This window comes from Hibiscus syriacus, unplaced genomic scaffold (genome assembly GCF_006381635.1).
Source record: "Hibiscus syriacus cultivar Baekdansim isolate YM2019G1 unplaced genomic scaffold, ASM638163v2 tig00111377_pilon, whole genome shotgun sequence".
In the NCBI taxonomy this organism is placed as follows: domain Eukaryota; kingdom Viridiplantae; phylum Streptophyta; class Magnoliopsida; order Malvales; family Malvaceae; genus Hibiscus; species Hibiscus syriacus.
This window is the reverse complement of record NW_024063073.1, coordinates 88,188-100,666: the sequence shown is the minus strand read 5'-3', so window position 1 is coordinate 100,666 and position 12,479 is coordinate 88,188. Positions and strand designations below refer to the sequence as shown.

The following is a 12,479-nucleotide window of genomic DNA, read 5'->3' as shown; positions in this document are numbered from 1 at the left end:
AAAAAATGTGTCAGTCAAGACTATGTACCATCAATGGCCAAGCTAGCCGTTGGGGAGCCCACGAAGCAAGTTTGAGTTGACCTGAAAGATCTGTCGAGTAGCGGTTCAACTTCAGTTCCACCCACTGCTGTGTTGCTCTTTGTCGTCCCCATCTTTTGCGATAGAAGCGCCAGAGCTTCCACGATTTCGGACATGCATGGTCGGAATTCTTTCTCGGGCTGCGTTTTACGTTCGAAGCCACACGGATAAATAACAAACTGTTTTTCATTATTTACAGACAACTAACGCACGGAATTTGAATATTAATTATGTATCTGCAATACCTGAATACACAAGGACACAATGTCTGCAAAACCGGAGAGAAACCTGGCAGGGAATGTTCTTCTAATGCCAGGATCAACCATCTGTTGCAAAGACTCACTATCATGAAGACGGAATGAAGCCCACTCCACCAAAGATTGCTCATCTCGAGGTTTTGAACTGTGTTCGAACGTCGAACAAGAGAAAAAAAAAAGCAAAATATCAAAGAGTTGCCTACGGAAGTCAAAACAAGGCTATCGAATACAGCACCTGTCCAATGGTCGTCTTGCTGTTAATAACTCCAAAAGCAACACTCCAAAGGCGTACACATCACTCTTTGTGTTATCATTCCCTGGCTGCCCGTGTTCAGGTGCAATGTAACCGGTGTTCATGATAGCGATTTCCGAAGCCTGCAAACGGCATTTGTAGCTGGATTCAAGTTTTTGCAAGAAATGAAATAAAATTGCATGTAAGCATATAATTCTGGTTGCTCTTACTATCAACTTACTGTGTCCATGAACCCCACCAAATGATTCCTTGAAGTTCTTACCTTAGTTTTAGCAGAATTGCTTGTAAGCGGTCTCAGAACTGATAAACCACAGTCACACACGCGAGGTGTTAGTTTTTCGTCGAGCAAGATGTTGGCAGCCTTTATGTTGCTATGAGAAGCTGGCGGATGGAATGCAGAGTGCAAATAGCTGAAAACATCATAATAATTGAAACCATCAAAAACAAGGGAAAATCATGGCCGGATTCATTGACATTAAATACGGAGACCATATAAAGCCCTATCTTCATGATAGAAAATGTGTATGGTTCGATTTTCTTGATGAATATAAAATCTTACAGCCAGTGAATTTGAAGATCAATGCTTGTGAACAACATGAAATACTTACTCCAAAGCCCGAGCAATACCAAGAGCAATACCAAGACGTAGCCCCCAGGACAGTGGCTTGAAGACTTCATTGTGCAAAGCATCTTCAAGAGACAAGTTTCTCACATATTCATACACCACAACATGCTGATCATGTTCTACACAGTAGCCGATAAGTCTCACGATATTAGGATGCCTAAGTTGTGATGCCATCTGAATGACATCCATAAATTTCTCTTCTTCATCGAACGACAAAGATGCCATGTTGATGACTTTCACAGCAAAAGCCTTGAACAGAAAAGAACGGTATTTCTGTAAAACATTGATAAAACCTTGTATAGAATTTATTGTCACTTTGAACATTACAGAAAAGGCGATATCAATTAATTCACTTACTTGGCCATCAGGGAACTCAGCTTTGTAAACAGGACCAAGAGATCCCTCTCCAAGAAGGTTTTCTTCACTGAAGCTGTTGGTAGCTAATTGAAGCTCTGCCACTGTATACTCTTTTGGATTCGTAGAAAATTTGAGTTCTCCTGCGAAGCTGCTTTTTCTTCTAGCTGTATTCTCAGTATTGGTCAGAAGTACTGTTGGATTTCGCCTTGAGGCCAGATTGAATGCACTGCTGATATTGGCGAATGGTGGACTTGCGGTTTGTGCAGCAGTGGAAAAGTCTATATTCATATGGGGAAGAAAGAGAAAAAGGTTTAGTTATAACTAATAAGTGAGATAGGTACAACTGATTTCCCCAAATCACATCAGTGCCAAAAAGTGGAGTTCTCACCAATACTAGGACTGATTATATGAGAATGATGCGTGCTAACGCTGCTGTCCAAGCTTTCTAGCTTTTTCGCATTAGATCGCTTAATGCCTGAGATTGCATTACTCACCATAAATTTTGAATAGACTGAAACTGCCTTGGAATTCTGCCACTAAAATGGTTGCCTTCAAGGTTCCGAAACACGAGTAACTAGTAAAATCTCAAAATTAGCCGAAAATGTGGAAACCAGTCCTCATACGTACAGGTAATTAGCGGAAGCTCAGCCAAATATACCACTGATCCAGTGAAGTTGTTATTTTCCAAGAACCTGTAAGGAGACCAAAGAAACACATGGTAACATGCCTGTATAATGGCTGAAAGAAGAAGTGGAATTAAACAAAAGAAGAAAATTAAGCTGGCATATATATAACTCACAGTTCAGTAAGATTAGTCAGTGATCCGAAAGATTTCGGTAGATCTCCGGTGAACTTATTGTTCGATAGATCCCTATCACGATAGGTTAAGATTCTATATCAATCATCATTCGAGTTTAGAGTCCATGGAGTGTGGGAAACTATAACAAAATGGAACATAAAATAATACATTGTTTTCAGGCTCTGCAATCTAGTAAACACATCGCCAATAGGTCCAGACAAGAGGTTGTGGCTTAGATTCCTGAAAAGAAAAGGGAAATGAATGATTATAATTACATCAATGAAGCCATCTAACTAGGTGGTCAGCGCGAAAGCAGCTTACAAATGCCTTAGATTTGTCAAGAAAGATAACGAGTGGGGTATATTTTTTATGAACCTGTTGCACGCCATATTTCTGCAATCATCAAATGATAATGAGATTTTGGGGGATGAAGTCTAAATTGAGATTTAATAAATTAATTAAACAATGAACCAAAACTATAGAGATCATCTTACACATGAGTGACATTGGGTGGTAAGCCATAAGGAATTTCACCTTCAATGTTATTGGAGCTTACATCCCTAACAGATATAAAACCAGCTCAATATGAGTGACATTTTCTGAAGCACAAAACCCAAGACAAAGAAAAAGATACTCACAGATGCCTGAGGTTATGGAGATTATCGAGTTGGCCTAGATACCCGCCGAGATTTAGTTGTGGAATCGTCCTGCAAAAGGGTACGGATAACAGTTTATTCAGGCCGTGCAAAACAAACAACAAGAATGCTATCGGAATGCATGGTTTACTTAAGCTAAACATCATTACAGGTGTGTCACAGAAGACCCGTAACATGCTACTCCGGTCCAGACATCTCCACACGGATCACCGCCGTCAAGTTTCCACCCTTTTAGCCGGGACGCAGAGTTCAGGTCCTTGAACAAACTATTTAAAGCTATAACTGAAAATGGCCAAAGAGTAATATACAAACACATATTAGTAATGCTATGCTATCAGCAAAAGATCGATCACCAAACCGATAACTAAAGCTAAAAAAGCGTACTAGTAGATCACAAATGGCATAAGGTTCATTAGCAACAATGTTTCTGGTCCATAAAATCAAGTTAATTTGATCACATCCATGAACACTTCCTTTCTCAAAGTGTTAAGTCTAGGATTCCAATGCATAAAGTAAATTAACTAATAAAGTACTTAAACAGTAATAAAAACCCTACAGAAAATATATATGCAAAAGAAATCATCAAGAAGGTTGAGATGGAAAAACAGACTGGAATATCGTTACCATCAAGTTTATCAGTAGTAGCCTTGGATTCTGGAAGCAAAGACGCCGAGAAAACAACCACAATGAAATGCAAACAAAAATGCATCTTCGTCTCAAATCTTAGCCGGGAGAAAAAGAAGAAGAAGAACAGACGAAAATAATAGGTAATGCTCACAAAGAAAAGCAGATTCCTAGAAGATTTCCGAGGAAAAAAAGCGATAGAAAAACAATATTGCTTCAATGTTTCTTAAATCAGACCAAGGTGTTGAGATTTCGGTTTTGGTGGGAAGTTTAACCAAGTTTCTTGAATTTTCCTTCGTTTTCCCGGAAACCAAACAGAGTAATACCAAGAATCATGGAGGGTACAAACTTTGGAGGTTTTAAAGATAAAATTATTTGGAAAAAGAAGAAAAAAAGAGAATTTTGACTTGAAATTGAACGAAGCATAATAGTTCAGGAAAAGCGCGGAGTGGCGGGGGATGTATACAAAGGGAATCCACGTCAGTAAAAGCCGTTAAGTTTGTTTAAGGAATAAGTGCCACGTCAACAAGTTCGTTTCGATCCGAAAATAACCGATTCGTTTACCCGGATCGAGTTTCGACCCATTTAGAGCTTGCAAAAGCCGGAAAAATTGGACTAATAGGCCATGCGGCCGAAAGAATTAGCCATCTCTAAAATTAATTTAGGATCTACGGTAAATGCTAAATAATTAGTACGCCTATAGTATTGGGCCAAAATTATCTACAAAAGCTAAGGCTGTAAATGAGACGAGACAGATCACGAACTACTTAAGATAGACTCGTTCAATGTTCGAGCTTGAGTTCTTAACTAGCCGAAACGAGCTATTTGATACTCGACTCAAAAAGCTCGTGAGCAACTCGAAAATATAATATATTAAAATTTTTGTTTTTAAGAAATGAATTATTAATAATATTAACATTTATATGTTAATTTTAAAAAAACATAGTATAAGGTCTTCATATAATTAATATTAACATTTAAATGCTAAATAATTAGTACGCCTATAGTATTGGGCCAAAATTATCTACAAAAGCAAATGATGTAAATGAGACGAGACAGATCACGAGCTATTTAAGATAGACTCGTTCAATGCTCGAGTTTGAGTTCTTAACTAGCCGAAACGAGTTATTTGATATTCGACTCAAAAAGCTCGTGAGCAACTCAAAAATATAATGTATTAAGATTTTATGTTTTTAAGAAATAAATTATTAATAATATTAACATTTATATGTTGATTTAAAAAAAACATAGTATAAGGTCTTCATATAATTAATATTCATGTTTGAGTATAACTTGAAAAACGATATTTTTTTTTTCATTTCGAGTTTTTTTTCTAGTTTTTACGAGTTTCAGTTCATAATTTCGAATTCAATTCGAGTTTGAAAATTTTGGCTCGTGAATTTTTTTAATCGAATCAAGATTCATGTTAGAGTTTTCGAGTAGCCGAGCTAGCAATACTCGAGCTCGATTTCGCTCGTTTACGGCCCTAGCAAAAGCCCATATTTTCGAGGGGTCGAGAAGCCCAAAAACTGCCAGTCTTTTTAACGGAACTTTCTTCTTTGTGTCTGAAAGAAAGGTGAAAATGGCGGAAGAAGATTCAAGCAGAATTCAAAAAGGAAATGGCGAAATTGAGAAAGAAGAAGAAGAAGAAGACGATTATATGGGGGATTTGTCTCATTTTCTTCCCCCTGAACCATCTAACTCTTCGAAATTATCTATCAAAAAGGTTCGATCTTCTATTCTTTTTTTAATACCCAATTTGTTTCTATTTTAGAATTTGCAGATTAAGCCTCTGAATTACGTTTCCTCTGGTACTTCTTGTTTCTCAAGGAATTGAACAAACCCTATATTCTTTTGAGAACTGGGTTTTGACAGCCTAGGGTTTTAGCTGTTCTGGAGAATGGGATTTAGTTTTACTCGCATTTTATTACTCTTTGCAAACATAACACTAATAACTTGTTTCCCTAACAAAGTAAATTTAAGAAACTGCGTGGAATTGGAATTTTCACCTATTTTCCCATTTTCAAATTTGTCCTTTTTTCTCTTTTAGCCTCTTTATCAATTGTGTGAAACTGTGTCTTGTTAATAAAATCTTATATTGTTCATTTTAAGAAATGAAATTTGAAATACCGCTCTCTCATTGCTAAAGTTTTTGGCAACTTCTATAGTTTATTAGGTTATTATATTTTTAGTAATTCTATGCAGATTCCTAACATCAATCCTTTGAGTTCCCAACCATTCAAGAAAAGGTCCAAAAAGTTGAACTGGCAAGAACAGCGTAAGCTTGAACGGGAGAGAAAGCAGCTAGTTGAGGACGAGCAAACCTTAGCAAAAATAGATGCTCCAATTCCTCAATCTAACATTGGCTTCAAGTTGTTAAAGCAAATGGGTTACACCCCGGGCTCAGCACTTGGAAAGGAGGGCTCAGGTCGAGCTGAGCCAGTGGGGCTTGACATTCGGAGGTCTCGAGCAGGGATTGGACGGGATGACCCACTTAAGGAGAAAAGAAAAAGAGAGGAGATTGAGTTTGAGAGAAAAAGGAAGAATGAGGAGGCTTTGATGGAAGAATTTGGTTCCCGGCAAAAGTCACAGTGGCATAGTCGGAGAGTTGTTGTAAATTACAAGAAGGCAAAGGCTGCCCTTGATCAACTTGAGAATAAAGAAATTGTTGTGCCAAAGAAGAATGATTGAAGAAGAGGAGGAACAAGATGAAGAGGAGGAGGAAGAAGTAGTAACAGAAGAGGTATGTGAACTTGCATATATGTATATATACACACAGTATACTGTTGTACCAACTTACTTTAGACCAACTTTGCATATTTTATTAATGCCTATGTTACATACAGTTATATATTGGTTTAGATTTGTCTCATTTCCTTGTTTTGCATTTATCTAGTTTTAGTAGATTTTCCAGCTGCCCCGATTTCATGTTTTTATCAGCAGGAGTGTTTCAACGGAAGCGTCTTGTGAATAACAGAGTTCAAAACATTCCGATCGAGGAATAATTAAGATTGAGCATTCTAGATGATGATTTTATGTCTGCTTATTGACTGCTTTAGGCTAGTTAACATGCAAACTAGGTTGGCATTTGTGGCTGTCTTTTATGCACGAAACGTTCTTTTAGTAGTTTAAACATTGTTGATGAATTCAAACAGACATGCATCACAAATATACATGTCTAATAATGCCTCATAATCATATTCAACCTAGACACAAGTGGCCAAACTACATTTTAGACCCAGACCACCATGATATGATATGTAGAGGTCCTAGAGGATAGAATGTGACTGTGAAACCCATTTATGTGTGTAAGTCAGAACTAGTAACTTGAATTTAAGTTGTTGAAGGCCTACATTTAGGTCTGAAAAGTAGCTGTGTTAGTGGTATCATCTTGCAACATTAGAATATGCACGCTCGACATAGGCTCACATGCTCTTTTTAGTCATGCCGTGAGTTACTCTATTATTGACTTATGCCATCAGTTCTCTTGTTGTTGCCTGTACCGGCATGTTCTCTGATTCTGTTAAAAATCACTGTAATGCATGCCTGTTACTTCTGATGGAAATACTGAATTCCCGCAGCTCTCTGATTTTGTACTCACTCTCGCTATCATCAGATCATTTATTCTGTATCCATGAATTCTGTCGCATGTCATTCTGTTAATATCTAAATCCGTGAATTTTGTCGCTTGCCATTCTGTTATTATATGCATCCATAAATTCCAACTCTTGTCATTCTGTTATTATCTGCATTGGGTCTGGGTTGTTACAGAAGGAAGATTCTTGTTGTGATTGAGCTACAGCGGAGAGCCTTAGATGTTTTTTATCGTGAAATTTATGGTCTTCTTTCTTGTTGTTTAACTGGGAGAGAATTTAATTTGTAGGATTTACAAGATATATTGATGAAATTGAGAGAGGAATATCAGTACTGCCTATTCTGTGGATTTCAAGTAAGTTGGATTTCCTCAACATTTTTACTGCTTTAAAGCTTTGCATTCTGGTGTTTATGTTTCGAACTACAAATTTAAGCTAAATCATATCCCGAAATCCCGAATTCCTGATTGTTTTATGATTTGAACTTCCATTTTTCAGTATGAATCGATGGAAGCACTTTTGTCCAGCTGCCCTGGAACCAATGAAGATGACCACTAGAGTGGACCAGAGTTTGTTCATTCAGACTGTCTGAGAAATTTGTGTTTTAACCGAGTCATAGTGAAGGCATTCCACCCACACTCTGAGATGTTCGAGTTTGCTGCTAATGGAGTTTGTGGAAGCAGGTAATTTTCCGGCATGCTAGTTGCTTTTTAAAGTCAACATGAATCAAAAGCTGGGTACCGATGGATCGGTTAAACAGCTACAAACAGAGGATCTTTCTTTATCGTTAACCAGGGACTACAAACACAGGATATATAGAGGGATAGGATCTGTTGACGCTGCACAAAACTTTTAAGTTTTAGATCGTGTAAATGGATCTTTAACTCATATATATTTGTATAATACATATCAATCTTCATTTCATTAATGAAAAGAGGGAAATTTGTTGGGTGCATCCCTCCTTAATTGGCCACCTGCTAATGAAAAAAAAAGACTAGGGCAGAGAGAAAGCAAATCCCTAGGGTAGCCTTAGCGTCCCATAGTTTTTAAAAGAGACTATATATATATATATATATAATCTCAGACGAAAATGGATGTATATAGAAAGATTGCGGTGTTTTGGAATAATCCATGGATTTGTGATATCGGTACCTTATCATATAAAACTCTAATCCAGGATGCCTTTACAGACTCTGAAATCATAGTGAAAGCTATGGTAACCTCAAATAGGGACCAGAAATGTGATAGATAAAATTTTAAACATTTATTGTTGGGGTTCAATTTTGTTGAAGCTTTCTACTATAAAGCCTCCGATGAATGCTGGCATTTACGTAAAATTTTTATGTTAGAAAACGGTCTTCTAAAATTTTAGGAGTGAGCCAATAAAATTCTAGGGACGAAAATAGATTATCAATTGAAAATATAAAAAAATATTTAAAAATTAAGGGATTGCCTCCTTTCGCCCCTTATGCTATAGAAAGATTGCGGTGTTTTGGAATAATCCATGGATTTGTGATATCGGTACCTTATCATATAAAACTCTAATCCAGGATGCCTTTACAGACTCTGAAATCATAGTGAAAGCTATGGTAACCTCAAATAGGGACCAGAAATGTGATAGATAAAATTTTAAACATTTATTGTTGGGGTTCAATTTTGTTGAAGCTTTCTACTATAAAGCCTCCGATGAATGCTGGCATTTACGTAAAATTTTTATGTTAGAAAACGGTCTTCTAAAATTTTGGAGTGAGCCAATAAAATTCTAGGGACGAAAATAGATTATCAATTGAAAATATAAAAAAATATTTAAAAATTTAAGGGTGATTGCCTCCTTTCGCCCCTTTCCGATCATCATGTCTGTCTATGGAGGTTGGGGGAGTGACGAGTTATAGAACAAGATAACTTGAAGACATTATTCAGAACGTTGCAACTATGAAAAGGCATTTCATGATCCTACTACATCGTGCAATGCTTGGGGTATCCATCATCTAGCATTGTTCATTCTCATGGCTGTTTATTTGATCAACATGTTACCCTTGAAAGTGTTTAGGGATGTTTCTCTTTTAAATATTAGTATGCAGTGCTGTAGGTGCTCTGTAATATGTGTGTCGTACTAGGTCGGATATCTCTTTTGCCGTGCATTAAGTGGCACATTTATGCAGGAGCTTCTCGAGGCACACTAATCAGGTGTTAAGAGGATTTTGCATTATTTGAGTGGTACTTTGGGTTTTGGTCTCTGGATACCTACTCAAAAGGAACCTCTGTTGGTAAAAGCCTTTATTGATACGAACTGGAGAAGTGATTTCGATGAACATCAATCCTTTTCAGGATATTGTGTCTTGTTTAGGTAACATTTGATGTCATAGAATTCTAGAAAGCTATGGTAACCCCTGTTACATGGTGTGATAACACCAGTACAACAGTTACGGCTGCCAATCTTATTCTCTATGTCAAAATCAAGCATGTGGAACTAGATGTGCATTTTGTTACAGAAGGTTTTGAGCAAGTTGCTGGAAGTCGATTATGTGGATACTCTTACAAAACCCCTCCCTTCTGCTCGGTTTTAGATATTGCGACTAGGGATGAGCATGGGACCTGAACTTGACTGATCGAGTCGAGTTTTTTTTTTTGAGTTTGGGTAGGATTTTTTAAAGGTAATGTTCGGGTCGGGTTTAGGATAAAAATGTAATTTTACAATAATATTCATCTATATATTATTTTTTTCAATTAAATTCCTATTTTTATTGAATAGAATATTTTTTTATTTCGGGACGGGTTTGGGCTTTATCTCAAAAAATCATCGGGTAGAAAGTATATATTTTTCGAGTAGGATCGGATTGGCCGAAACCTTACCCAAACCTGACATGTGCCCATCCCTAGTTGGGACAACATCTTCAAGTGAGGTCTTTGGCTCAGCTCCAGAAAGCCGAAAACTAGGCGTAATTCTGGTGTTTGAAGTTTTGGGAGGAAGAAAAGCAGGGTGAAATTGGAATATTAGTTTCATTTGGAGTTTGTTGCGTGTTGGTTGTGCTAACAGAATCGGGTATGTTTCCGGTACGGCAGCCTTAATATACGGCTAAAGAAAAATTACAAAATGTTAATAATTTTTTAATATTTCCGGTAAAGTGCTACCTAAAATATTATTTTTTTTACCGGAAACGTTAATATTGGGCGATACTAAAATGTTATTTTTCTACCGAAAATTAGGTAACGAAATTAATATTTCCGGTAAAAAAATAATATTTTACCGAAATTATTAACATTTACCGGTAGGATTTTTCTTAACCTTATATTGAGGTTGCTGTACAGTAGAACTACTCAATAGAATCTGTTTCAGGCTATATTAATAATTGTTTTGGAGGGCAAAAATCATCTTTTGGTCTACATTCAGGGGCGGACCTCCATGGAGCCCGGGTATCCCGGGCAACCCCTCATCCAGGGGTGGACCTCCATGGTGCCCGGTATCCCAAGCAACCCCTCCACAAGTGTCACCCCTCAAAAGTACCACCCCTGGGGCTCTTGCAACCCCTGACGAAGGCTCTTGGATCCGCCTCTGTCTACATTCCTTTCTATAACTTTTAAACTTTTAATCTCTTTCGTGCCCCTTTCTATTCTTCCATTTGTGGTAATTGTATGTTTTGCATCAATAGGCTTAACTATCATACATAAGATCATTGTGATTGCTTGAAGAAAGATTTATTAAATTAAAATTTATAGTTTTGTCATCTTTTTGACACGTTTTCGTAATGCTTAACTAGAGTAACTTTAATACGAAATTATAAAACCTTTGAAGATAGTTTGACTCATGATGATTGATGGCAGGGACGGACGTAGTAATTTATGTCAGGGGGTGCGAACTCAATAAGTTATATTAAAACCTTTATAGGGTACGAAATTAGATAATCAACAAAAAATAGAAAAGATAAAATCTAAAATACGAGGGAATCTGAAAATTCTAGGGTGCGCGATCGCACTCCCCACACCCCTCGATCCATCCCTAATTGGCGGTGAATATGGTGATGTAGAAGGATCATTTGTAGTCCCCGTTCATGTGCATAAAACCAACCCAATTCATAGATGAAAACGATGGGAAATTGGATAATCTCATGCCCCAACTTCTCCTTTAAACTCCCCATGTGCTAATGACACACTTGGAAATTTTTATGTCATGAACACCCCTCGACGTTGCTTATAAAAAAGGGCATAATATCAAAACTAGCCCCCATTTTTTTAAGACGTTCATTTTAGCTCCTATTTTTTGGAGCATTTTAGCCTTCAATGTTTTATTTTAGGGTAAATGATCCTTAACATTTGACTGAATAGTTACTTTGATTTCTTTTTTTTTCCAGAGCATTTTAACCTTAGCCTAAGATAATAACTCATTAAGAATATTTAGTAGTTTATTCTATCAATTTGATGAATTCATCAAGTCCATCTGAAAAATATCACCAAAACCCTAGGTTATAAACTCAATAAGAGCATAAGAACTCATTCTTTCACGTTGACAAATTCATCAAGTCTTTCTCCTAAGAACAACCAAAACATGCGATATGAATCTATTAAGAGAAAAATCTCAGCCTTTTACATTTACATTATTCAAATTTAATTTAGTATTTATAATGTTATGATACTGATCAATTAATTCCAATTTAAATGATTTTATGTAACCATTTACTATATACACATAATTTTTTTTTTCATTTGTAAGATGCATATATTATATAAAATTGAGGAATTCGACTCTAACTTAAACACCAATAATTTAATTACTGAAATTTTGAGTTATTCGAATCTTATTTTATACTCATACTTTATTTAATTTTTTTCAATTCAATTCGAGTCTATAAAATTATAAGTAGAATAAAATCAAGTTAAATTTTTTAACATAAAAAAATCTGTGTTTTTCTCCCTTTGGTTGATTTTACCGGGGAAGTTCTACAGTGCGACACCCTTAATATATTACTAAAAAATGCGTTACGGTTTTGTTATTATTTAAATAACAAAACGATAAAAAATTACCTAAAATATTATTATTTATACCTAAAACAATAATATTTTTTAACATTTCCGATAAAGTGTCAAATAATAACAAATTTTGTAAAAAAAATAATAAAATAAATAATATTTTCGATAATTTTTTTATCAGTTTTATTATTTAAATAATAATAAAATTAATAATTCTTTTTTTAACCGAATATACGTAATCCTTTCCTATTTCACCGTGTTTCATGATCATA

At 36.0% G+C, this 12,479-nt stretch overlaps 2 protein-coding genes across 2 annotated transcripts; one reads left to right on the top strand and one right to left on the bottom strand.

Annotated features, from left to right (window-relative positions):
- Positions 1-20: 20 nt before the first annotated feature.
- Positions 21-2,940, bottom strand: LOC120159811 (protein STRUBBELIG-RECEPTOR FAMILY 2-like; the record flags this gene model as incomplete). The annotated part of the gene is made up of 12 exons (XM_039170350.1): positions 21-218; positions 324-480; positions 571-710; positions 851-998; positions 1,197-1,462; positions 1,571-1,848; positions 1,959-2,045; positions 2,198-2,262; positions 2,370-2,441; positions 2,538-2,609; positions 2,691-2,762; positions 2,864-2,940. Coding segments are annotated over 12 exons (1,632 nt in total), but the record flags the coding sequence as incomplete, so codon positions are not given.
- A 2,276-nt stretch (positions 2,941-5,216) lies between these two features.
- Positions 5,217-8,073, top strand: LOC120159792 (G patch domain-containing protein 11-like). The gene is given in 5 exon segments (XM_039170340.1): positions 5,217-5,375; positions 5,855-6,336; positions 6,338-6,392; positions 7,533-7,598; positions 7,741-8,073. Coding segments are annotated over 5 exon segments (807 nt in total). The 5' UTR covers positions 5,217-5,231; the 3' UTR covers positions 7,801-8,073.
- The last annotated feature ends 4,406 nt before the right edge of the window (positions 8,074-12,479 follow it).